Source organism: Equus asinus, chromosome 1 (assembly GCF_041296235.1).
Source record: "Equus asinus isolate D_3611 breed Donkey chromosome 1, EquAss-T2T_v2, whole genome shotgun sequence".
In the NCBI taxonomy this organism is placed as follows: domain Eukaryota; kingdom Metazoa; phylum Chordata; class Mammalia; order Perissodactyla; family Equidae; genus Equus; species Equus asinus.
Genome location: NC_091790.1, coordinates 203,907,804 through 203,934,690, shown reverse-complemented (window position 1 = coordinate 203,934,690; position 26,887 = coordinate 203,907,804). Strand labels below are relative to the sequence as shown.

The 26,887-nt window shown below is 42.6% G+C and overlaps 1 protein-coding gene across 2 annotated transcripts in view; it reads left to right on the top strand.

Moving 5' to 3' along the window:
* Positions 1-17,989: 17,989 nt before the first annotated feature.
* XRCC2 (X-ray repair cross complementing 2) overlaps positions 17,990-26,887 on the top strand; it is a 33,307-nt gene continuing 24,409 nt past the window's right edge. The window contains exon 1 of one of the 2 annotated variants that reach the window (XM_044765686.2): positions 17,990-18,158. In XM_044765686.2, the coding sequence (XP_044621621.1) occupies positions 18,120-18,158 (39 nt within the window). In that variant the 5' untranslated portion in view covers positions 17,990-18,119. The remainder of the gene's footprint in view (positions 18,159-26,887) is intronic. The other variant, XM_014829020.3, reaches the window with a different exon arrangement.

The following is a 26,887-nucleotide window of genomic DNA, read 5'->3' as shown; positions in this document are numbered from 1 at the left end:
TTAATTCTACAATGCCACAGGAGAAAGAAAGAAAGTCACAATATTTTGGCCGGAAATGAATCGTGTGGTAAAGGGGTGGGTGATGGGAGAGATGGAGGGTTGGTGAAGATAAGTGATAGCTGTCTTGAAATTATTGTCGAACTATCATTGCGTAGAAGAGTTCAGCTCATTCTGTGAAGTTCTAGAAACCAAAACAAGGACTTCACCGTTTGAAATCCACAAAAATTCCAGTTCAGTTTTAGATAAAACTTTCTGTCAATTAGAGTGCTCAAAATGGAATGTAATACAGAATTGTGTTGTCGTTCGTATAAAAACGTGTGCGGTGCTGGTTGAAGGAAGGCTGCTACAGGCATATGAACACATGTACAAAACCCTCCCGTGACGATGCTTGGAAACTTAACAATGGTTGCCGCAGAGAGGACTGAAGCAGGATGGAGAATTACCCTGCTCGGCATACGCTTTTGTTCTGCACATGTTTTTTTTTTTTTTTTTTTTGGAGGAAGATTAGCCCTCAGCTAACTACTGCCAGTCCTCCTCTTTTTGCTGAGGAAGCCTGGCTCTGAGCTAACATCCGTGCCCATCTTCCTCTAGTTTATACGTGGGATGCCTACCACAGCATGGCTGCCAAGCAGTGCCATGTCCGCACCCGGGATCCGAACCAGCGAACCCCGGGCCGCCGAGAAGCGGAACATGCGAACTTAACTGCTGCGCCACCGGGCCGGCCCCTGTTCTGCACATGTTTTAATAGACAATAAAATGAAAATAAAAGGAATGCCCTAACAATTTTTCTGACAGTGATGGTGCTTATGCAGAGTCTTGTCAACCAGTTGATAACAATGTTTGGAAAGAATTGCTGCTTTGGGTAAGGACAGGATCACAACATGATCCCTAAGTTCCCTTTGAATTTAGAGATTCCAAGAATAGGTTAGTCGGTGGAGGTAGATGAGGTGAGAGAGCCAGGGAAAGCAGGGAGGGCTTGATCCACCCCCATTTCCTTCCAGGTTCCAGGAGGGAAGGGGCGTCAGCCTCTCAGATGCACAGCAACACAGAATCAGCCGTGGTTATCAGAGGCAGAGAGAAGCCCACAGGCCTGTCTTGATTTTTTCCTTATGCTTTTCTGCTTGTATATTTAATCCCTCGTTTAGTTTCAAATCAGCACAGTGGCAGATATTATCAACAACCATTATCCCTGTCCTGAGGTAGTTGTCAACCCGGGAGAGAAATAGGATCAACTCTGGGGAAATACCGCCTGGGCTTTGCTTCTGGTGGCTGTAATTGCCTCTGTCAGGAGAGGTATAAAATTCCGCTTCCCTCTCTGCCCACAGAAACCAGTGTGAAATTCTCTTCCCTTGCATTCCTCTGGGCTGATCCCCTTCCATAGGAGGCTGGCTCTGGACAAGAAGGAAATTAAAGCAGACTGCCCCAGTTATGGTGCCTCACCAGACCTTGCCAGCTGTTCCTGACCTGTTCAGGTCTGCCGACCTCCCCCAGGCACCGTGACCTGCTGACTGCCACTGCCATCTCACCTCCTTAGCGCATGTCTACCCTGTCTGACTTGCCCTGGCCCAGGCTTTGACTGATGTAGTTAGTATTGATCCCTGGCTTGGCTACAATCTTTCTTATGAGGTCACCTGCCTTGCTTGCCCCTTCAACCTGGTGCTGCCTATACTCCTGGCATGACATATGGTATGGACAACCCCAGGTCATCCAGGAAGTAAAAAACAAGTTCTGTCCTACTTGATGAAATACCTGATTACATTATGCTTTGTATAAAGATAAATTTGCTTCAGGGAACAAATAACACATAAATGCTGAAAATAGGATTGTCTTTTGAAAAGCAGAGTGTCTGTTCAACCTAATTTGGGGAATGTTTCTTTTATCTCCATTGTTCAGGTTAACTACACAGTTTGGAAACTAACCAGATCTTTTCCTTTATCTTCTTTGGCCATCTGCCTTGTGTCTCGGTTATTTATAAAGTGGTTTAATACATCTTTACCAATGAGTAAAGAAACAGAAAATGACATTTGGGGGGGGAAAAAAAATATATATATATATATATATCTATTACTATTAGCGTATCTGGTAAGAATAAAATTATAATAAAGATTGAATTATATATCTTCTGACCTAGCACCACACATCAGTCCCACACCAGAAGGACCTACAACTAGAATATACAACTATGTACAACTATGTACTGGGGGGCTTTGGGGAGAAGAAGAAAAAAAGGAGATTGGCAACAGATGTCAGCTCAGGTGCCAATCTTTAAAATAAATAAATAAATCAGGAGATAGGTCAGGAATAAATATCTAGTAGGAAGCACTGAGAGACAAAAGGATGGAAACCATAAAAGAGAAAGTAAGAGAGAGAGAGAGAAGGACTAAAATATGCGTAATTCTAGTACCAAGGGAGTGGAAAGAGAGAATGGGGATGAAGCAATATTTGAAGAAATAAAGGCTGAGAATTTTCCAAAATTGGTGAAAGATATCAGGCTACAGATACAAGCAGCTCTGTGAGCCCCAAGCAAGACAAACACAGAGAAAAAAATCCTACTTAGATACATCACAGTAGAACTTCTGAAAGCCAAAGACAAAAAGAAAAATATTAAGTGCAGACAGAGAAAAAAGGACTACCAAAAGAAAACAATAAGACTGACAGCAGAATTGTCCATAGAAATAATGGAATCCAGAAGAAATGAAATATCTTTGAGGTGGTAAAAAGAATAAATTAGAAACCATCTGATAAAAAGCAAACTTTATGAATTCTCTCAACCATCGTGCATCCATTATGTGCCAGGGAGCTAGCAGAGAAAAGGCACAGTGCTTCCCGCAAGAAGCTCAGTGAGGGTTCTCAACCTTTTCTTCAACAACTCTACTACACTTGAGCTGTATGACACATTCCCATCATTAACAGTGGTTTCCTTAGGGAGCTCCTCGACGAAGGTGGGAGTAGAGGGCACAAGTTAGAACTTGAAGTCTGTGTAGTTTGAAAAGCATCTCCCAAACGATAGGATACTCTCCCCTCGCCCCCTGAAGGACTTGAGAATTACTGATGGATCCGGAGAGAAGATGCAAACATTTGCACTGTGAAATAGTGAAGCCATAATCAATTAATTCACCCATTCACTCAACATTGTGCTGTGAGGACAAAGATAAATAAGTCCTGGTCACTGATCTCAAGATGTTTACAGTCAACGAGAGAAACAACCAAAAGAAATCACTAATTACAATGCAGTATCGGACCATCAAACCTCCCTACATCTCAGTGTTGCTGTGAAGATTCAGTGAATATATAGAAACACTTAGTACCATACAGAGCTTGGCATATTAACTAACTGCTTAATAAAAATTGGCTTTTTGATTACGAGTGCCAGAAATGAACTTTATGTAAATTGAGCAAAAAGAAAGTAGGACTTTTGTAAAGACACTGGCATATATCAAGGAACTCAAGGACAACAACGCATCTATTTTAAGCTATGGAAAAGGATTATGCCATGGAAAGCCATTGTGCATGGAAAACGATCAAAATAGAATAAAGGAAATTATTAGGAACCCACAAATTACTGTCTTTCCCTTTTCCTCATTAATTCTTCTATCCTTCTGAAGACTGATTTCTTTTTTCCAGTTACAAGGCCAATTGTGGCCACCCACTACCTTCTGAATTTACAGTTTATGGTCCAGCCATACACAGGGACTAAATGACAGTCTTACAGGTGCCAATTCTAAAATTCCTACTTGGGTCAGACATTCACTTCTGGTATGGTTAGTTTGGGGCAAATGGTGAGGTCAGGTAATACAAACATGATTGCTAGGAAATCAACCTTATAAATAATGAGGGGGGGCAGTTTGAAAGAAGAGGATATAGCTCAAGAACTGGGCATTCACTACAAATGAGAAAAGCGCTGTGATAGACGTGTACTCAGAAGGCTATGGGTGGAGCTAGGAGGGCTTTCTTCCAGACTTCTCAAAGCAGGAGTACCTCCCCACCACTTGGCACTTAACATATAGATAGATCACAATTATTCTTTACATTTGTGCCACTCCATATATTCTCTAAGATACTCAAGGATAAGAATAATGAAATAGTCCTCTTCAGATTCCTCCCTATGCCTTCAATTAAATCTCGCATTTGGTAGGCTAAGTATATACTTACTGATTGATGAATACAGGTCAATGATATGAGCTAGTCTAGTCTCCCTCCAGCACAACTAGAAAATAAGATTTTGCTTTAAAACTGCATAACAAGTCCTAGCTCTGCTCAAACTAGAATTCAGAGTACAGGTGAAGGTTGTCTGGAGCTTCCTCCTGGTGCTCTATTGGCATGAATTGGTGTGAACAGAGGCTTTAGTCTGTGAGGCTGATACGGGCACAAGGGTTGGGGGTGCATGGATGCCTTGGGAGAACAGGTAAAATGAGGATAAAGAGTAAGGGTAGGGGGCCGGCCTGGTGGCTCAGCGGTTAAGTTCGCACACTCTGCTTCTCAGCGGCCCAGGGTTTCCTGGATCGGATCCTGGGTGTGGACATGGCACCGCTTGGCACGCCATGCTGTGGTAGGCGTCCCACATATTAAAAAAAAAAGGTAGAGGAAGATGGGCATGGATGTTAGCTCAGGGCCAGTCTTCTTCAGCAAAACGAGGAGGATTGGCAGCAGTTAGCTCAGGGCTAATCCTCCTAAAAAAAAAAAGAGTAAGGGTGGCCCGGCACATGTCCCCAGCCACTACTGACTGAGGGGTTAGGCCCGAAAGTGGCAGAGATGTGTCCCAAAAGGCTCTAGCTGATAAAATTCTGGGTGAGAGCTATGTGGTCCTGAGGGCCAGCTGGCAGACTACAACGCAAAATTGGGAAGTCAATCCCCCGTGGTCTGCACATTCGGCCCTCTGAGGGCTCAGTGTGGCCACCTGCAGGGGACAGCTGGACCCAGTCAAGCTGTGCACTCAACAAAGGCACCCGTAGCAAAGGCAGGGCAAGATCCCTCAACAAGAACCTAGGCAGAAGAGCCTGACTGAACCCATTTCTGAGGACGTGACACAACCCTGAGAGATTCCAGAAATGTCCTGGGGAGTGGAGGTGGGAGGAATAAAAGATGCTTGGTTATTTCATGAGCATGTGGGAACTGAGGCTCATCCTATTTAAGGTATTCATAGCGTTACTTCAGTTACACCCTATTAGAGGAGGTCATCGAGAGGATGTGACCACCAATTGACCCCTGAGCTGGCCCTGGGCAATTGGAGGCTCCTCCCTGTCCTTGAAGTGTACTTTCTGCCCACTGTTGCCACAGTGGGAACCCTTTCAAGGACACAGCCTTGAGAGAACAATGTATGTTGACACCTTCTAGACGGTATACTTGCCTGAACTCGTTAAGGTCTCTATATGAACTTGTAAGATTCTGGCAGGCAGTGCAGAGATCTACTTGTCTTGTGGTCACTCAAGACAAACCTCACAAGTAAGTTTCCCTGCTTTTTAAACCTGCCACCTACCCCTCTGAGTGGGCTGACTTTCTTTGATCTCTCCTGGTATGGGGCCAGTTTGTAAACCAACACACCCTGGGTGGGGCCTGGGACTTTTGGAACTGAATAAAAAATAATTTTATGAATGAAAAATTTTCAGACAGATTCTTCTTTCATAAATGTATAGAAATTCAAGTTTTAAAAATTATCCTTTTTAAATTGGATTACTATTTTTTTGACTTTTCAGTTGTAGGAGTTCCTTATGTATTTTGGAAATTTACCCCTTGTCTGACATATGGTTTGCAAATATTTTCTCCCATTCTCTAGGCTGACTTTTCATTTTATCGATTGTTTCCTTTGCTGTGCAGAAGCTTTTTAGTTTAATATAATTCCACTTGTCTAGTTTGCTTTTGTTGCCTGTGCTCTTGGTGTCATATCCAAGAAATCATTGCCAAAAACAATGTTGCAGAGCTTTAAAAAATGAGCTGAAGATCTGAATAGACATTTCTCAAAAGAAGACATACAAATAGCCAACAGATATATGAAAAGATGCTCAACATCATTATTCATCAGGGAAATGCAAATCAAAACCGCAATGAGCTATCACCTCATGCTGTTAGGATGGTTATTATTAAAAAAACAGAGGATAAGTGTTGGTGAGAATGTGGAGAAAGGAAACGCTTAGACATATACTGTTGGTAGAAATGCAAAATAGTGCAGCCACTATGGAAAACAGTACGGAGACTCCTCAGAAAATTAAATATAGAATTACCATCTGACCCAGCAATCCTGCTTCTGGGTATTTATCCAAAAGAGTTGAAATCAGGATCTAGAAGATGTATGAGCATTCCAGTGTTCATTGCAGCATTACTCACAATAGCCAAGATGTGGAAACAACCTAAATGTCCATCGACGGATGAATGGATAGAGAAAATGTGGTGTATATATATATATACTGAAATATTATTCAACCTTAAAAAAGAAGGAAATTCTGAATATGTGACAACATGGATGAACCTTGAGAACACTATGCTAAGTGAAATAAGCCAGTCACAGAAGAACAAATACTTCATGATTCCACTTATATGTGGTATCTAAAATAGTCAAACTCATAGAATTGGAGAGCAGAATGGTGGATGCCAGAGGCTGCCAGGAGGAGGAAATGGAAAGTTGTTGATCAACAGACATGAAGTGTCAATTATGCAATATGAATAAATTCTTGAGCTCTGTAGTGCAATTGTCTCTTTTTTTTTTTTTTTTGAGGAAGATTAGCCCTGAGCTAACATCTGCTGCCAATCTTCCTCTTTTTGCTGAGGAAGACTGGCCCTGAGCTAACATCCGTGCCCATCTTCCTCTACTTTATATGTGGGATGCCTCCCACAGCATGACTTGCCAAGAGGTGCCATGTTCACACTCGGGATCCGAACCGTGAACCCGGGGCTGCCAAAGTGGAACCTGTGCACTTAACTGCTGTGCCACTGGGCCAGCCCCCGACATTGTCCCTATAATTAATAATACTGTACTGTACACATAAAAATGTGCTGAGAGTGAATCTCATGTTGGGTTATCATGATAAAATAATTTTTTTTAAATTATACTTCTTCAATTCATTTTGGAGTTTCTACTCTTAACCAGATGAAATTAGAAGGGAAGATTCTACCCTCAAAGGGGTTATGGTCTTACCAGAGAGACAGTTAGAGATTTTTTTTAATAGCAGGGTACATTGACTGTTTAACTAGCAGTGAAACTGACAACTGCTGTTCTTCTTCTTGCGTTTCACATTTCATAATTCTAATCCACAATGTCACTTCACTTCCCAATTCCAATTGACATCTTTTTGATGTACATTTTGGGCTGATGCCTAAGGACATTTAAAAACAGTTTAGTGCTGAGCAGAAGCTGAATATATTCCCAGAATTCCTGTGGTAATCAATTATTTATCCCTTACAAATGCTAAGATCAAAAATGAAGAAAAGTTATCTATTTCAACTTGACAGGAGGTTTGGGGAGACTAGCAGGAACAAAATACTTTTGAGTCTAAAGTGGGTAAAAATGAGCTTCCCAATTCTGTTACACTTTATCTAAACAAGGCAATGAATATTCTTTGCACTAATAGTTTAAAAATAAATTTATAAATTATGTGGAACTTACAATTTATATGGAATGTTTAACTTTTAGCACGAAAGTTATTGGGATTTTCTGATATAACTAGTAACCATACTGTGATATTTGTCACACTTTACCCCTTATTTTTTTTTAATATGAAAGGTGATAAAACACACTAAATTACCACTTCAGATACTATGTTTTTATCCATGAAATTCTCATCCTTGTATGCATGTATTTTTAAATAGGCTTTATTTTTTTTAATAAATTTACATTTATAGGAAAATTGAAAAATAGTACAAAGAGTTCCAATACATCCAGCACCCAGTTTCACCAATTATTATCTTACATTGGTTTGGTATATTTGCTGCATTTAATAAATCAATATTAAAATATTATTATTAAATAAAATCTATACTTTATTCAATTTTCCTTAGTTTTCCCTATTGTCCTCCTTCTGTTCCAGGAACTCGCCCAGGAAACCATGTCACATTTAGTCATCATGTCTCCTTAGGCTCTTCTAGGCTGTGACAGGTTTACAGACTTTCCTTGTTTTGGGTGACCTTAACAGTTTTGAGGAATCCTGGTCAGGAGTTTTGTAGAATGCCCTTCCACTGGAATTTGCCTGATGTTTTTCTCAGGATTAGACTGGGATTATGGGTTTTGTGGAGGAAGAACACAGAGGTAAAGCGCCATTCTCATCACGTCACATAAGGGTGCACACTATCAGCATGACATCACTGTTGATGTTGACTTTGACCACCTGGCTGAGGGCGTGTTTGTCAGGCTTCTCCACTGGAAAGTGACTCTTTTATTTCCCTCTTTCCTTACCGGCCTCTCAGAAGGGAGTCACTATGCACAGCCTCAAAAGGTGGGGAGATATGCTACAGCCTGAGAGAAGAGTATCTCCATAATTTATTTGGAATCCTTCTGTGCGGGAGATATGTCTTTTCCACTCCAATTATTAATTTATTCAATCACTTATTTATATCACTATGGAATCATGGCTATTTATTTTATACTTTGGGTTATAATCCAATACTACTTGTTTATGTTATCACTCAAACTGTTCCAGCTTGGGCCATGGGGAGCTTCTTCAGTTGGCTCTTGTACACCTTTCGCATAGCTCCATCAATGTGAGGATTTTTTTTTTTTTTTTTTTTTTAGCACTTCCTTACTGTTAACACTACAAGACACTCCAGGCTCATTTTGTATCTTTCCTGCTATAGTCCCAGAATCAGCCATTTCTCCAAGGAGCTCTGGTTCCTTTTACAGGAAAAGCAGATCTGGGTGCTATATGTTCTCATTGCTACCATAGTGTCATTTCTTTCAGACCTTCGTTTATGAGTATACTAATCTCTCTCTCTCTTCATATATGTATCTCCACACACATCTCTATAAATACTTATTTATCTTATCATCTGTATTTATATTAACCTAAACATGAGTTCTTACTAATGTCTCCAACTCTAATCCATTACCACATCAATCACTCCAACAATAAGAAACCTGGCTGCCACCATCTGCCATCCATTTACTTAACCATTCAATTCCAGTATATATACATTCATCTATAGCAGGACCATAAATTTAAACCAGACCCCTGTGGGAAACAATGTTATCAACTAGATGATACTCAAGTGCAGTACCCTTTGCTTTCAGTCTTAACAGATACTTCCAAAGTTACTAAGGGTGTACCTTTGCCCCAATCCCCTTCAGTGAGGTTGCTTTATACATTTGTAATTCACTTAGATTCTTTTGTCATAGTCTATATTCATTCCTGGGATTTTCCAACCTCACGGTTTTTTCTTGCCATTTAGTATGCCTTCTAATTTTTTATTGAAAGCTAGACGTGATATGTGGTGTTATAGGAACGGAGGTAAGTAGATTTTTAGTGTGAGTTTTTATTTAATCTGGCTAAGAATGCTTGCTGTTGTCATAGGTGACTGAGTCTTCGATTTCCTCTCGTGTCTTTGATTTTGTCTCCCCTGTTGGCTTTGGGTTTCCCTAGAGACTCCTTCTTGAAGTCTATTCCTGCAGCTCTTTCAGCTATTTCCACTGTTTTTCTACGGGAGCCTATTGACATGGTGGTAAGGTGTGGGGAAAGGGGAAGATTTCTATAGTCTTAAATGCTAGTCTTTTGGTGAACCTATGTCCTTGGGCTGTGGCATTCACATCTTTCTTAGCTTTCCTCTACTTAGTGAGACAGGAAGGCTAGAGGGGCCTGGAATTGGAAAAGGCCCTTCCCCAAGGCTGGATGAGGCCCTGGGAAAGACTTTTACCCCAAATGTAGGCCTTCATCATGGACAAGGCTCTGGCCCTACCTCACAATGGTTGCTTTTCCCCTTCCCCTGACCAGAACTGAAGGGGATCTTTCTTGGCTCTTCACCGTGAGAACCTAGTGGAATTGCTGGAGGCAAACCCCACAACTGTATGGGAGTCCTCTAGGACTGCAGCCCCTGGAGTTTCTCAGTCTCCTGCTCGTCCACACTCAGCCTCCAGCAATTCATCAAAATTACCATATAAGCGTTTCTGCCCATTTATGGGTCTGGCAGCTTCTGTTCCAGGCAAGCAGTCCTTGGCTGTGGCTCTGGTTTTGCTTGTTTCTCTAGATTTCAGAGTGATTTCCTCTGATGTTTTAGTTCTCTCATGGGTCTACAAGAGGTTGTTGATTTTCAATGTGTTCACCTTTTTTCTTGTTGTAAGGATAGGAGTGCTGACTTCTAAGAACTTTAGAAGTCAGACCTGAAACCGGAAGTTACACATGCAATTTTAAACCTGGATTACCATACATTTTCATGGAAGTTCTCTAAGCAATAAATGAAAGGTAGTGCATAATGAGTTACTAGAACACTGGAATTCAGAGTCCCAGATGTGGCACTGATTATGGGTTTCAGAGAAATCATTATCCCTAAGGCCTACCGTTAAGTAGCTGAACGTGAAAATAAAAGACGAGGCAACTCGAGGACTCATATCCTTTCTCTTTCTTCCAGCTAGGTCACACTAAAGCATTTCAGCCAAATAGAGGACAAGGACAATGTAGTGTGTACGTTTGTGTGTTAAGATTTTTTGGCTTACAAGTAAAAGAAAAGCAAACTCAAATTGACTTGGCTTATGTAACGGAAAGTCAAGATCTAGACTCAGGTGAGCTTATTCCAACGGTTCAGATGATGTCGTCCAGGATCCACCTTCTTTCCATCTCTCTCTGCCTTTAGGTGCTCAGTTCTGCCTCAGGCTCCACCTGATGCCGCCCTCCCTGTCGCCCGTCTTCAGCTCTCCCTTTGTGGTCACAGGCTGCTGTTGTTACAAGCTCAGACCTTCTGACCACACTGTGCTTTGCCTCTTGCTTTTCACCTGAATGATATTGTGTTCCTATCTTTTCCATACCCATATATAGAGCTACCTTCTACTATGAGTGCTATGTAATATTCCATGACATGAAATCACTGTATTTTATTAAACCAACCACCTATTTACACATATTTATATTGCTTCACTTTTTCTCTATTACACACAAACCTCCAGTATTTATCCCTGCACTTATTTCTTTATGTACCTGGGCTGGCATTTCTGAGGGATGGATTCCTGGAGGGGAATCGATAGGTCGAGGGAATTGGTTGTACTCTTAAACCTCCCGGAAACAAAGGTAGGACAGTCGTGACCCTGTTTTATCAGGCAGCTCTCATTTCTCCGTCATATTCACAAACTAAATGCTAAGTTTAACCAAAATATATCATGTCTATGACAGTTCCATGATATAAGGGACTTACTCATTTTTAGAGACTTATCTTCCTTTGGCTCTATTCTCTTTTAAATTGTCTACCCACAGGGTTATAGTTTTTTTTTTTCTCATCTGAAATTCTATTTTTAGGCCTAGGATATATCTGTCTGGACCCCATGTTTCCTCTAAGATAACATGGTCATTTTCCACTGCTGCCTTTCCACGTGGTCAGAATTAAGTTCTATATAAGAATTCCTGTCATTTAACATTTAAATTTGAACAATTTAATTTCCAATTAAGAAAGTAAAGGATGTGTCTGATGCTCTGCTTTCAACAGAATGAGACTTCCATCAATGAGCAAACAGTTCAATCCTCTCCATGTTTCCTGTCCTGGCTTTGCAGCTCATTTTGGGAAAGCATGACTCATTTTCTCCACGTGGCCTGGCAGTCTGTGGTCTACTCTCCCTACAACAAACCTTCTGCACCGCCCACACCCGTTTCTGCTTTCCTGAGCGCCTCCCACCATCTTCCCCACTAGTAAGTGTATTTCCACGGGAGGTGTACGTGTTTGGAGCCAGTTCACCTCTCTCCTTTAATATATGTGGTTCTTTGGAAAAGGTGTACTCCCTTATTTCCTTATTCATATCATGAATTTTACATCTCTGATTCTCCGTGACTTTTATAAGGTCATTTTTCATATCCATGTATGCAAAGTTCACTTTTTTTAGCACCCAGGTTATGTACTTGGCCATACCAACTGTTGCAACAATAAGGATTCATTTAGACCCTGTGATATTGTCCCAAGAATGACTGGAGCCAGTGTCCCTACTGGTCTTGCTCCTATATTACTGGCATCTGAACTGGCCTGGACTGAAACCTCCTTTTTTCCTGCTGCACTTTCAGTTTCTCACACAAGGCTTCAAAACCACTGGTAACACCTTCTAGCTTCTTTCCCGGCTTCTCAGTAGTTGAGGCTGCCAAAAAGGGTAGAAGCACAATACGTTCTGCATTTGCAGGCGTCAGCTGTAAGACCATCAGGTCGTTGTGAGAGATTTTCTTTTTCTGCTAGCCATTCCTCTCTGTTATTAACAGGGTTTCCATATTCTTACAGAGCAAAAGGAAATGTTTAGTTTTGAGGCACAGGTTTTTTACTTAATTTTTTTTCTGCTTTTTCTCCCCAAATACCCCCAGCACATAGTTGCATATTTTAGTTACGGGTCCTTCAAGTTGTGGCATGTGGGACACCAGCTCAGCGTGGCCTGATGAGTGGTGTCACGTCCGTGCCCAGGATTCGAACTGGTGAAAACCTGGGCTGCCAAAGTGTAGTGCACGAACTTAACCACTCGGACACGGGCCAGCCCCATGAGGCACAGGTTTTATTACTTAATCTTTGTACATATACCTAGACATCTGTGCACGTATTTTGAAATGTAATTATTAACTAATGATTCTATTAAAATGAAATGTGAAACCTAGTCAAAGGAACTGCTATCAGGAATTCCAGTGAACACTAAGCTGGCAGTTCACATGGTACCATCTAAAGACACCTGGGGATCCCCAAGACCTTTCAGGGGATTCATGAGATCAAAACTATTTCATGAAAATACTAAGATGTCATTTTCCTTTTTCATCGTGTTGGCATTCGCACTGAGCTGACATCACAACACATTGAATTCAGAAGCAGATATGAGATTCTCTGTGTCATTCAATTAAATCAACCATTAAAGAGATTTTTAAAAACGTAAAATGGGGGACGGTCCTGTGGCCCTACCGGTTAAATTCAGTGCACTCAGCTTCAGCAGCCTGGGTTTGGTTCCTATGTCCTTGGGCTGTGGCATTCACGTCTTTCTTAGCTTTCCTCTACTTAGAGAGACAGGAAGGCTAGAGGGGCCTGGAATTGGAAAAGGCCCTTCCCCAAGGCTGGATGAGGCCCTGGGAAAGACTTTTACCCCAAATGTAGGCCTTCATCATGGACAAGGCTCTGGCCCTACCTCACAATGGTTGCTTTTCCCCTTCCCCTGACCAGAACTGAAGGGGATCTTTCTTGGCTCTTCACCGTGAGAACCTAGTGGAATTGCTGGAGGCAAACCCCACAACTGTATGGGAGTCCTCTAGGACTGCAGCCCCTGGAGTTTCTCAGTCTCCTGCTCGTCCACACTCAGCCTCCAGCAATTCATCAAAATTACCATATAAGCGTTTCTGCCCATTTATGGGTCTGGCAGCTTCTGTTCCAGGCAAGCAGTCCTTGGCTGTGGCTCTGGTTTTGCTTGTTTCTCTAGATTCTTTTAAACTTAATAAATGCGTAGTTTTGTTAGATATTGCTAAATTCCCCTCTGAAAAGACTGTACGTGTTTGCATTTCTATCAGCAATTTATGAGCACCTCAAAGATTCTTTTAAAAGAGAAGTGATAGCTCTAGAGCATTAAAAGTGAAGTAATTTCAAAACCACGTTGTGCACGATGGCCCCCACAAACAGGTGTGCACTTAAAAACTAGCTCAGCTGACATGTCATCTTCATTAGGAACAGTGTGAGGACCAAGAAACTCATTTAGCGCAGAGCAGCTATTCAGTCGTAAAGCTTCTCAGATATTGATTTCCTTGCGTGTGAGGAAAGGTTTACTTTGTACAGAAGTGAGTGGAATGGAAAAGGGGGGTGACCTAGATATATGGCTCCGCATGCATGCGTACCCTCATTATGGAGGGTATACTGAGACAGTGGCTGCCTCCCCCGCACGCAGTCCTGCGTCTCCCCCTAACTGCTCTGATTTTGTTGTTGTCGTTATCGTTTACTGTTATCCAGACCTTTCCACAGAGCCTTTATACTTTGAAGGAATATACCTCCACCCCTGGATCTGGGGGTGGGGCTTGTGGCTCAGGCCTCAGCTAACCAGCCCAGTCTTATTCCCTGACTGTGTTAGTGTTTCAGGTGTGGACACACAGCCCTATAAGGGCCAAGAGAACAGGAATGTGACAAGAAAAAGAAAAAAAAAAGAAACCTAGATATTTATTGGCCTAGTTGAGCCCCTCAATTAAACTAACCTTGAAATCTGTCTTATCTCTGGACTTCCAACTGCATGACCCCCCAATAAATCCCATTTATTATTTAAATCAATAAGAGTTGGGTGTTCTGTGACTTGCAACCAAAAACATTCTAATTTACACAGTGAGCAACTTCAGTATTACCAATGAGAAATATCTCATAAGCACATGCTATTCCATAGGCTTTTTAAAGAATAAATGGGGGGGCTAGCCTGGTGGCACATCGGTTAAATGCCCACATTCTTCTGCTTCTCAGTGGCCCGGGGTTTGCCGGTTCAAATCCTGGGGGCAGACATGGCACCACTTGTCAAGCCATGCTGTGGTAGGCGTCCCAGGTATAAAGTAGAGGAAGATGGGCATGGATGTGAGCTCAGGGCCAGTCTTCCTCAGCAAAAAGAGGAGGATTGGCAGCAGTTAGCTCAGGGCTAATCTTCCTCAAAAAAAACAAAACAAACAAAAAAAACCAAAAAGAATAAATGGGTGAAAAATATGTATCTTTGCATGAAACTTTTTCATTCCACAAAACAGTTTATTTTTTATATTAGTGGCCAATTCTACTAGTCCCAAATTCTTGCCTCTTAGAACCCCAAATTGGACATTACTGTTACCAGACATAAATTTCTAGTTCCTCAAATCCTAAAAGTTTAGATCCAAACCTTTATCGAGAAAGCTTAACAAGGCATAAAAAGTTTTCAGGTCAGAATGAAAGACATTCTTCTATTTTGGCTGCACTTTGCCACCATTTCGAAATACAGTTTTCCTGCAATTACAATACAACCCTATTCCTGCTTCTCTGAGCTTCTGCTTTGCTCACTCAAAGCCTTTCATTTATCCTGTTACAGATTGTCTGGTGTGGGTTGTTAAGAACTGTAAAGAACCTGAGCTTTTATGCTTCCTGCAAGCTGAGTTGGCCTACAGCAATTTCATGGACGCTGACAGAAGACACAAAAGTGCAAGTCAGAGACAAAGGACTTTATTACTCACAGCAACAGGAGCAGCCAGAATATCAGGACCTTCTTGTACTGGTTACCGGAACTCCAGTAACCGCAGGGAATGCAAAGAGGGTAAGGTACACCTACACACGGAGTGGACTGCAGTACAGGAGAGGAAACTTCAGCTTGGGGAACCCACGTCTATTATAGTGGGCAGTAAGCATGACTTAGCTCCTGAGGGAGACACTATATCTATCTTCCACAGCTGCTCACTTTACAAATGTCTTTGACATCTTCTAGAATTAAAAAAAAGATAGACTTTACATTTCTAAGAGAGGAAATCCAGGACCCCAGTTCCAAACGGGTTATAGCTCAAGTCATCACTCATCAATGCCATCAGAATTGGGTTAAGATTTATCGACTTGCCTGGGGGAGCAAATAAGTTGGCACATCTTCTAAAGGATACATTTTAAATATTTGTCTATTTTTAGAGATCAGGTTCCTGCTTCTATGTACGGGAGGGGGTGAGAAGAAGGTGGAGTGGGTGAATGTTGGTGGTGGGAATGCATCAGCTTGCTCACCTCACCTTCGATCCCTGTCCACTAAACCTACACATGGGCACCAGCTGTCACTCAAGCATGTCTTTGCTGGTGTCTCTTTCACCCTCTTCGCAAGTGCCTTTTCTTCCTAACCACATACAGTGTTCTCCTTGAAAAGAGTTGCAATAAAAATAGTTTTTTCCATCTCATATTCTTGTGATATTTTAGTACATGGAGAGGTTTTAGCACCCTTTATAGGGTGCCACTCTCGACAACTGCTAGCCAGGCTCGTCTCTTAACCTGGCCATCGTGGTGAACAGGAGCTGTATACTGACTATTGGCTGTACCCTGGGCACTATGTTAAGTGATGGTCTAAGAAAGACTGGGAGGTAGGAAGGGAATCACTATTTTCTGCTAGGTGCTGTGCTAGCTGTTTTAAGTACATTATGTCATTTAGTCATCATAATACCATGATAACTAAGGTCCAGAGTGGTAATTAATGTGCATCGTGGTAATAAGTGACAGAAACAGGTTCAAAATTCTAGGTGTATGATATTAAAATCCATGGCGAGTTCAGAAAATTCATCTCGGAATTCAAGAAAACTGTAACTCAGGGAGAAAAGCTCTGTGCAATTAAAGAATAGTACTAACATCTGTTGAGTATTAAATGTGATTATTGACATTAAGTGCTAGAGGAAACTTCCTCTAGTTAAAATAATTACTGCCATACTCTATAATCTTAGGGGACTTCAGTTCTATCACCCACTGCTCCGTGTACTAGAAGGGACCACGAATGGTTTTGTGAGAAAGGTTTTAGCAGAGCCTGTAGCTGGGTAACACACGTTTAGGTACTTGACTTGGGTGCTCTCTTTAATTTTCACAAGAGGAATTAACTCGTCTTGGATTTCTACCACCTTGCTTTCTACTTCAAAGAAAAAGCATAAGCCCTCAGACTAGAACTTCCTCAACCTCTTTGAGGCCTCCCACCCCCAAATTTATCTGCATCTGCCCCCATTCTTGTCTCGTCTCTGTTCAAGTGGAAGAGACGCCCTCCCCCATCTAAAGGTGACCTCTACCCTCTTCCTCTCCAGGTCTGACTCCATCACATATTTCTCTCAGATCGTGTCTTTACCCATTAAGGCCCTATGGCTCTTTCCTATCAGCATAAAACATGCCCCAGACTTTGCCTTCTTAAAAGACTCTTCCTTGATCCTACATATTTTTTCTAGGTACCGTTATTTCCTTCCTTCACAGCCAAGTTTCTTTGAAGAGCTGCATGTATTTATGGTCTTTGCTTCCTACTTCCCATTAATGTGTCAACCCATTACAATGTGGTCAATGAAGTAATGTGGGCCAAAACTGTGCCTCAGTTTCTTCATCTGTAAAAATGGGGGTAATAACAGTTCCCCCCTCATAGGACTGTAAAGATTAAATGGATTATTATATATAAGGCACTTAGGACAGTGCCTGGCCCATACTAAGCACTAAAAGTGTTAACTATCATTACTATTATTATAATAATTACTTCTTAATTGCACAGCTGCAACTGTAAGGATAAGAAAAAAGAGAACCTGGAGACAGCCAACCTCACAGTTTTGCCCAATTAAACATCAGATAGAGCTGTTGGAAAGTGAGTTTTTAAAAAACACATTCCAGTAAATGACTTAATAGGTTGTAAACTCCACTCAGGCATGTCTCTTATCCTTTGTTGTGTGCCCAGAACTTGGCACAGGGTCTGGCATGTAGTAAATTCTCAGTATCCATCTATCTTGCTGTCATCTATGGATCTATCTATCTCAATGGATGGACACTTCATAACCAACAGTAAGAGAATTCTTCTACCGCCGAAAAGAAATTGATAAGTCTGCAGGCTCGGTAAAATTCTTTTAAATTTAGTGTACTTTTTTCCTTTCTTCAGAATTAACCATGCACAGCAGCTAAAGACTTTTAACCCAAGAACGTACAAAAAGGCCTGCTTGCTCAGTAAATGTTTTGTTAATAGTTAAAAAAAAAAAAGAAGTAGGTACATGCTGCCACTTTTACCTAATAAAAATAAATGCAAGTTTATGAGAGAGAAGAAAATAAAATCCCCAGCCGTCTCCCGGTCTCCTAGGAGACGGGGTCTGACGTCACCTGAGCGGGAGGGGGCTGGGGTGGGCGCGCACGCCCTACTGCGCATGCCCGCCGCCTCCCGGCCGAGGGCGGACGCAGTGCGCACGCTCGCGCCCGGGTCAGCGGGTCAGCGCGTCTGAGTGGCTGTGGGGTCGGCGCCGCCCGCGGTTAACGGCGCTGGTGGCGGGAAGCTTGAGTTCCTGGTGCGCCGAGCCGCCGCGGCGATGTGTAGTGCGTTCCATAGGGCTGAGTCTGGGACGGAGGTGAGAGCCGCCGGGGTGGGAGCGAGGGAGATGAGGGGAGGCGGGGCGCCCCGCCATGGGGCAGACGCCCTGCGCCCGGGGCCGTTCCCGCTGACCCGGGGCCCTCCGAGGTGGGCGGCCTAACGCGCGCTCTCCGAGCGCAGACGGAGAACGTTGTTCCCGTAGCTGCAGGACCTGCCGCGAGCACAGGCGGGGCCGAAATGCTGGCGTTGTGGTCCCGCCTGTCGCAAGCTCGCTGCCGTTAGAGGTGGTAAGCCGTGTCAGAGAAGCTGGGAACGGGGAGGGCTCGCCCCCTGGAGCGCTTGTGGACGCTTTTTAGGACGGGGGTCTTTGAGTAGGTTGCCTCCTCTTCTCCCGCTAGTCCACACGTCGCTGCCTGTGGCATCAAGCCCTCGATCCCACTTTACCATTCCGGCCTAAATACCTCCAGAGCCACACAGGCCGTTTCATGTCCTGTAAGACTTTATTTGGGAACTGAACCAACAGGTCACTAGTTAAGGAATAGGAGTAAGAAACAACTTCTGCCGTTAAAGAACGAGGAAGGGAGGCTGACTTAAAACTTAGAATAGTGTATGTAATAAATCATGCTCTCCAATAGAGGGACAGGCGTCCTGGAAAACTAACTGGGAGGAGACGATGACCGAACTGAAGTTTTTAAGGGCCGTTTGCCGTTGGTTTGGCAAGGAGGGGATGGCGCTCAAAGCAGAGAGAGAGCCTGGCAAATAAATTCTGCGTTTAGTGGAGAGCATGGCTCATTTAGGGGAGCTGCAAGAAGTTGTGTACAGTTGGAACAAAGCTAGTGGGAGAACGGGGTGGAGAAGTTAGCCCTGAGAAATAGGCCGGGGTGGGTTATGAAGGGTCTTTCATGCAGGTGAGGAGAGAAGCAATACTCCAGGAGTCAGCAGACTGTTCCTGTAAAGATCCACATAGTCAGTTTTGAGGCTTTGCAGGCCGTTTGGTCTCTGTTGCAACTCCGTACTCAACTGCAGTCCTGGTGTGAAGGCAGCCATAGATATGTAAACAAACGAGCGTGGGTGTGTTCCAGTAAAGCTTTCATTTTTCAAGCTTTTGGATTTGGCCCGCTGGCCATAGTTTGCCAAGCCCTGCTCCTTAAGGGTAGAGCCACTGCTTGGTACAAGAACTACTTCAGTTACAACATTACTTATTTAAATGATCATTTGAAACCCACCTTCAACTTGGATGACTTTTGCAGTTAGAACAAGCCTAGCATCCAAAAAATGGGATCCCAGCACCATCAAATCGTTGAACAAAGATTTTAGCATCAGGGCCAGCCTGGTGGCGTAGTGGTTAAGTTCGACTGCTTTGGTGGCCTCGGGCCTTGTGGGTTCTGATCCTGGATGTGGACGTGGTACTGCTTGGCGAGGCCATGCTGTGGCAGGTATCCCACATATAAAGTAGAGGAATATGGGCATGGATGTTAGCTCGAGGCCAGGCTTCCTCAGCAAAAAGGATTGCAGCAGATGTTTGCTCAGGGCTAATCTTCCTGAAGGAAAAAAAAAAAAGATTTTAGCATCATCCTTTGCCTGCCATGCCTGTCTGGAGATCCTAAGCCAGATTGCCTCGCTCAGGTTACTTCAGAGTGCAGTGGGTGGAGGGGGAAGAGTAGCGAGCTGGGCAACTGGTGCTTCTTTATCCTTTTCCTTTTTGTTCAAAACCGGCTAAGCAAGCCTCTCTGCCCTTAAGTGCTGGGCACTGTATGGCCATTGCTTAATTTGTTTGGATGGTGTTTTCTTTGTTCACACATTAGTCTACTTTGTGGGTTCTACTTCGAGGTATTGTGTTGAGGAGGATACCTGAAGTCACAAGCTATCCCCGGAAACTGAAATAAGCTGCTTTAAAATTGTAATTCACTAGAATTCCCACCATATAAAATAGCTGAGCTTTCCCACGTCTTGTGAGTGGGGAGAAGACATTTTATACAGGTTCTTCCGAGAAAACCAAGTTGCAAAGAATATTGTAACAGATTGAAGGGCTGCAGTTTGTGGTAGGTGAGAGCAAGGGGAAACTTGTATAGTAAGCCCTTGGTTTAGAGAAGACAAGCATTTGAATACAATTGACGAGAGGATAATCTGATTTTTACCTTGGTTTTGCACAGTAGCAATGGCATTTTTACTTTTATATCCCTCTGAAGATTAGAAAAGATTGAAGTGATTTTTTTTTTTAAAGGTTTGATTTTTTTTTTTTCCTTTTTCTCCCCGTTACCCCCCAGTACATAGTTGTATATCTTAGTTGTGGGTCCTTCTAGTTGTGGCATGTGGCACGCTGCCTCAGCGTGCCCTGACGAGTGGTGCCGTGTCCGCGCCCAGGATCCAAACCTGTGAAACCCTGGGCTGCGGAAGTAGAGTTCTCGAACTTAACCACTCAGCCACGGGGCGGCCCCTAGATTCAAGTGATTTTGGCAATATTTTGGTATCATCCACAAAATGGCTTCGTTTGCATATAGTTGTTAAATACTAGTTTATTATACGTTTTCTCAAAAATGCTGGTATGCCTTGAGTTTTAAAATAATGAATGGATAAAAAATAGAAAGTGTCTTGTTCAGTTTGGGTTGCCAGGTAGAACATACTGTTTGCTTTTTTCTTTAATTAATTAGTCCTATTTATTATTAAAGTAGTACATGCTGGTGATCGAAAATTCCAGAAGTGCTGAAGTAAAAAGTAGGAACCCCTCCCCCATTATCATTTCCCAAGGTGAATTTTTTTTGTACGTTCTTCCAGAAGTTCTCTAATGTCATAATTTTGGAGGCTGAGATGGAGAATGCTGCGTGAGAAGTTTGAAGACCTTGGTTCTAGTCTTGGCTCTGCCAAGAACAAGCTTTGTGATTTTGGATAAGTTCTTACAGCGTGGCTTCTACCTTTGTAAAAGGAGGGTGTAGACTCTGATTTCTCAGTTTCCCTTCAGCTCTGCCTCTAGGAGGGGGTCTGAGAGACTCCTTTCACTAAGCTCTGTAGTCGCTGCATAGTCAACACTTGATAAGTATTTATAGATAATAATGACTGGTTTTCTTTTCTTTGAAGAAAAGAGTAGAGTGGCCTTTTTGCCAGAGGCTAATATTAAATGAGACAAATATTTAATATTTATTGAATAATAATATTTTGGTTTTGTGTAATCGCAGACTTTTAGAACAACACTTATCCCCTCCATCTTTGCTTCGCTTCTTACCCAGAATGGAATCAGCGCTCCATCATTACCATTCCTCCATTATAGATACCATCAGCTTCCTTGCCTCTTCACACCTCTGACCTGCTCTCCTAATCGTGCTTCAGCCAGCTGTCTGCTTTTGCTGTCTCTACCCACTCGGCTGAATATTGCTGGGGAAAATCACCACTAGGCTGACGTTTCATTTTAAATTTCTAACCATCAACCTTGGATGGACTCCCAGGCCAACTAGATCTGCCTAGTAATTAGTTCCCTTTCTCACTGCAAAACATCTGTCATCAATCCGACCTTACCCCTAAGTTCCATACACGTTTGTTCCATTATCTCCTTGACATATCCACATGGATGCTTACTAGGCATCTCAAACTCAACATGTTCACTGTTGGTTGAATCCCAGATCCGGGGAAAATATAAGAAAGAGTATGTATTAAAGAAGAGTATTGTATTTATCAATCTTAAGTTTATGAGTGTGATAATTGTAGTAATGTATTTGTGCAGGAGGATACCTTTTTTCTTAGGAGATATAAAATATTTGAGAGGAAGTGGCTCAGCAAAAGAAAAATTTGGCCAAGTGTTAGCAATAGATGAATCTAGGCAAAGGTTTACTGGTGTTCACTCACTATTCTCTTTTGTTTGCATTTACCACATTTTATTTATCCATTCATCAGTTGGGGGACATTTGGGTTGTTTCCTCTAGTCTATTGCTTTAAAAAAATTTTTTTAAATTATTATTTCATTAAGGTCATATTGGCTTATAACATTGTGTAAATTTCAGATGTGTGTTATTAAATTTCAGTTTCTGTATAAACTGCGTGTTCTCCACCAATAGTCTAGTTTTTATCCATCGCTATCCATACTCCTTTACCCCTTTTGGCCTCCTCCCACCCCCTTCTCTGGTAGCCACTAATCTGTTCTCTGTGTGTTTATCTTCCACATATGAGTAAAATCATACAGTATTTGTCTCTCTCAGTCTGACTTACTTCGCTTAGCATAATACCCTCAAGGGCCATCCATTTTATTGGAAATAGTGCGATTTTGTCTTTTTTATGGCTGAGTAATATTCCATTGTGTGTATATACCACATGTTCTTTATCCACTCATCTGTTGATGGGCAATTGGCTTCCTTCCACGTCTTGACTATTATGAATATGAAACTGAAGTCTTGATTTACCACCACACGTGCACACCCATACCCCAACCTTCCTCCCAGGTCTTCCCTATCTTGTTAAATGGCGACTTTGTTCTACTTGTTCCCAAGCCAAAAACCTTGGAGTCATTCTTGAATCCTCTTTTTCTCTCCTGTCAACCCACATTCAATTCATTAGCAAATTCTGTCTGCTGTGCCCTCAGTATATATCAGGAATTTGCCCACATTTCACTGTCTTTATCGCAGCCATTCTTGTTCCTAGTTGCTGTCACCTCCTTTATTGCAATAGCCTCCTAACCGATCTCAGCTCCCACCCTTTCCATGCGTATTTACCCTGGTGTATGTTCCACATGGTATCCAGGGTGATCCATTTCAAACATAAGGAGAGGGGCCAGCCCAGTGGCTAGTGCTTAAGTTCACATGTTCTGCTTTGGCAGCTTGGGGTTCGCTGGGTCAGATCCCGGGTACGGACCTACACATGACTTAGCAAGCCATGCTGTGGCAGGTGTCCCACATATAAAGTAGAGGAAGATGGGCACAGATGTTAGCTCAGAGCCAGGCTTCCTCAGCAAAAAGAGGATTGGCAGCAGATGTTAGCTCAGGGCTAATCTTCAATAAATAAATAAATAAATAAGGAGACCGTACTGCTGAAAGCTTTCCAGAGGCTCTTGTATCATTTATAATAAAATCTAGAGTTCTTATTTCCTGCAATGATGCATGATTTGCACTTCTACATGATTTGCCCTTCAGCCCCACCCATACTCTGGTCTCCTCTCCTACTCTCCCTCACTTACTCTTCTTCAGTCTCACAGCCTTTTGCATTTCCTGTACACTCTGCCTGCATTACTGTGCCCTCAGAAATTCACAGGGCTCACTTCCTCGCTTGCTGCAGGTTTCTGCTCACAGGTCAACTTGGAAGCTTTTCCTGATCACCCAGTCTAAGGCAGTCCTTCCTGCTGTTAATTCTCTCCTTTAGTCTGTTTATTCTTCTTCTTAACACTTATCACACCTGACATTTTATATTGTTTATGTGTTGTCTTCCTCCCCGCCTCCCACTCTGCCATTTAAGGGGTCAAGAGAGCAGACTTTGTTGTCTTTTGGGTTTTCTCCTTTAGTCCCAGTGCCTAGAACAAGATTTAGCCCACAGTAGGCACTCATTAATTGTTTAGTGGATGAATTTCATACCTTCCTCCTCTTTTCTCCTCTCTTTCCACTTTGCCTCATATGTCATTGAGAAAAGAAATTGTTTTTCTGCTTTTTCTCTCCAAGTCCCCCCAGTATATAGTTGTATATTTTAGTTGTGGGTCCTTCTAGTTGTGGCACATGGGACGCCGCCTCAACATGGCCTGATGAGTGGTGCCATGTCCACGCCCAGGATCTGAACTGGTGAAACCCTGGGCCGCTGAAGCAGAGAGCACGGGCTTAACCACTTGGCCACGGGGCCAGCCCCAAGAAATATGACAAGAACTCCCTCATTTTTTCCTGTTGTCTTTCTGTTATGGTTTCTAGTTTGTTTCCATTATTGTCAGAGATCATACTCTGATTTCAGTTCTTTTAAATGTGTTGAGGTTTGTTTTATGGCCCAGGATGTGATCTTTTTTTTTTGGTAAAGATTTTATTTTTTTTTCTTTTTCTCCTCAAAGCCCCCTGGTACATAGTTGTGTATTTTTATTTATGGGTCCTTCCAGTTGTGGCATGTGGGACGCCGCCTCAGCATGGCTTGATGAGCAGTGCCATGTCTACACCCAGGAATCAAACTGGCAAAACCATGGGCTGCTGAAGCAGAGCACATGAACTTCACCACTCGGCCACTGGGCTGGCCCCATGATCTGTCTTGATAAATGTTCCATAGGCACTTTTAAAAAACGTATATTCTGCTATTGTTGGGTGGAATGTTCCATATGTGTCAATTAGATCCTGTAGGTTGTGTTGTTCACCTCTTCTGTATCCTTATGATTTTCTGTCTAGTGTATCAGTTGCTGAGAGGTGGGTGTTAAAGTCCCAGCTATGGGTTGGATTTGTCTGTTTCTCCTTTCAGTTGTGTTAGTTTTGCTTCATGTATTTTGAGGCTCTGTTTGATGTGTACACGTTTAGAATCATATGTCTTCGTGTTGGATTGATCCTTTTATCCTTATGTAATGTCTCTTTTTGTCTCTAGTAATTTTCTTTGCTCTGAAGTCTACTTTCTTTCTTTCTTTCTTTTTTTTTTTTTGAGGAAGATTAGCCCTGAGCTAACTACTGCCAATCCTCCTCTTTTTGCTGGGGAAGACTGGCCCTGAGCTAACATCCATGCCCATCTTCCTCTACCTTATACGTGGGATGCCTACCACAGCATGGCTTTTACCAAGTGGTGCCATGTCCACACCCAGGATCCGAACCGGCAAACCCCACGCCGCCAAGAAGCGGAATGTGCGCACTTAACTGCTGTGCCACTGGGCTGGCCCCTGAAGTCTACTTTCTTAAAGATTGGCACCTGAGCTAACATCTGTTGCCAATCTTTATTTTTTTTTCCTACTTCTCCCCGAAGCCCCCCAGTACATAGTTGTATATTCTAGTTGTAGGTCCTTCTAGTTGTGGCATGTGAGACGCCACCTCAGCATTGCCTGATGAGCAGTGCCATGTCCATGCCCAGGATCTGAACCGACAAAATCCCAGGCCGCCAAAGTGGAGTGCACAAACTAAACCACTCGGCTGCGGGGCCAGCCCCTGAAGTCTACTTTAATTGAATATTAATATAGCAACTCCTGCTTTTTCATTGTCTGTACTGATAATAATATATGTACTGATTTTCTCTGAATTCCCTCCTGTAAAATAGAATAAATATTTTTGCTTCTAAGGAAGGGCAACTTCTTGTGATGTGGATTCCGTCCATCCCATTCCTCTTCCTCAGGGACGTCACTCCTGCAGATATTCACACTCCTGTGGTCATTTTTCTCTCTTTTGTGCATCTTCAGTCTTTTCTACCAATCATTTCCCTCAGTACCCCAGCATAAAACACTAAAAACAAAACAAATACAAACCCTTAATCAGCCCCATTTGCTTACTCCTTAGCAGAGAAGAGAGGTGTTTGTACACTGTGCCTGTCCTTCCTTGTCTCCCATTCACTCTTTAGGCCGCTGCAGTCTGACATCTGTCTCCACTGTTCCACGAAAAGTGTTCTCGTCAAGGTTATCAGTGAACTTCATGTTGCCAAAGGCTCATTTCTAAATGCTGCTTGTACTAAAGTCTCGGAACCCAGCAGAATGTGTGCTTCCTGCAGGCAAGCTGTCAGCAGAGAGGAAGGGGCTGATCAGTGCGTGTGTAGTTCCCTCTCTCAAAATAACCTGTTAGAAAAATCTCTCCTTCCCTGGGGAAGAGAGCACGAGAGGATGCGAGAATACACCAGAAGTGTTTCCCCTCACACACGAGGGGGGAATGAGCATTCCGCCAACATTAAGCCCCTGCGGTTTAGGTTCTGTGCTTTACTGTCTCTTTCTGGGAGCTTGCATATACATAGTCGATTTTTCTGTCTAAATGAAATTTTGAAGCACAGTGATATAACTTCCTAATGAAATCTTAATTATGCATTTAATGGAATTACTAATTTGTTGGATTTTATAATTTAAAATTTAGTCCTTACGAATTCTGCTAGAAATTAATGCTGCTTAAATCGTCACATATATATAGGAGTTTTTGCTTGACTTTATATATTTATCTATTTTTCCTTTCCTCTTATAGGATTATTGCTTTAAAAAGCATTATAAAAGCAGCAACTCCTCAGGGAATATACTTGGAAACAATGGAATTTAACCATATAACATTTGGGTAACAGTTGACTTTTCTGTATAATTTAGACAAAGCTTTATGGAAGAGCCAGGCCTGGTACTCCGCCCTGAAAGGCTACTGAATTTTCACAGTGGCAGAGGAGCCTAATGTCAGATGTGAAGAAGAACTTCTCTAACTTGAGGGACTGCCATGAGAAGGGCCAGATTTTGTGTTGGCCCTAACACAGCTGCTGCAGTCTCTTGCCATTCTGCTCGTTCCAGCGTTGTAGTTACACACGTTTTTGCCTGGAGTGAATTTTCTCTGTCTATCAGTAGGAAAACTACTAAGCAGTGTACGTTTGTGAGTGGAAATCCAGCCTGTTAGAGGACAGGGGCAATATTTGGCTTAGAACGTTGGCTGCTCTAGGTAGCCTTTTGTACTTACCGGTTTGAAACCTTGCTGTTGGGTCCATCTGTAGACAGATTTTACTCACAGAAATCAGGGGAAATCAGCCTTTATCCAAATGAGTCTTACGTTCATGTTTGCCTTAATATCATTCATTGCTGATGAATTTGGTTTTTAAGCACGCCTTCCTGCTCTAGTGTGAACTCTTATAACTTACTAAATCAGTGTTTAAAAACATCGATAGCATATGTAT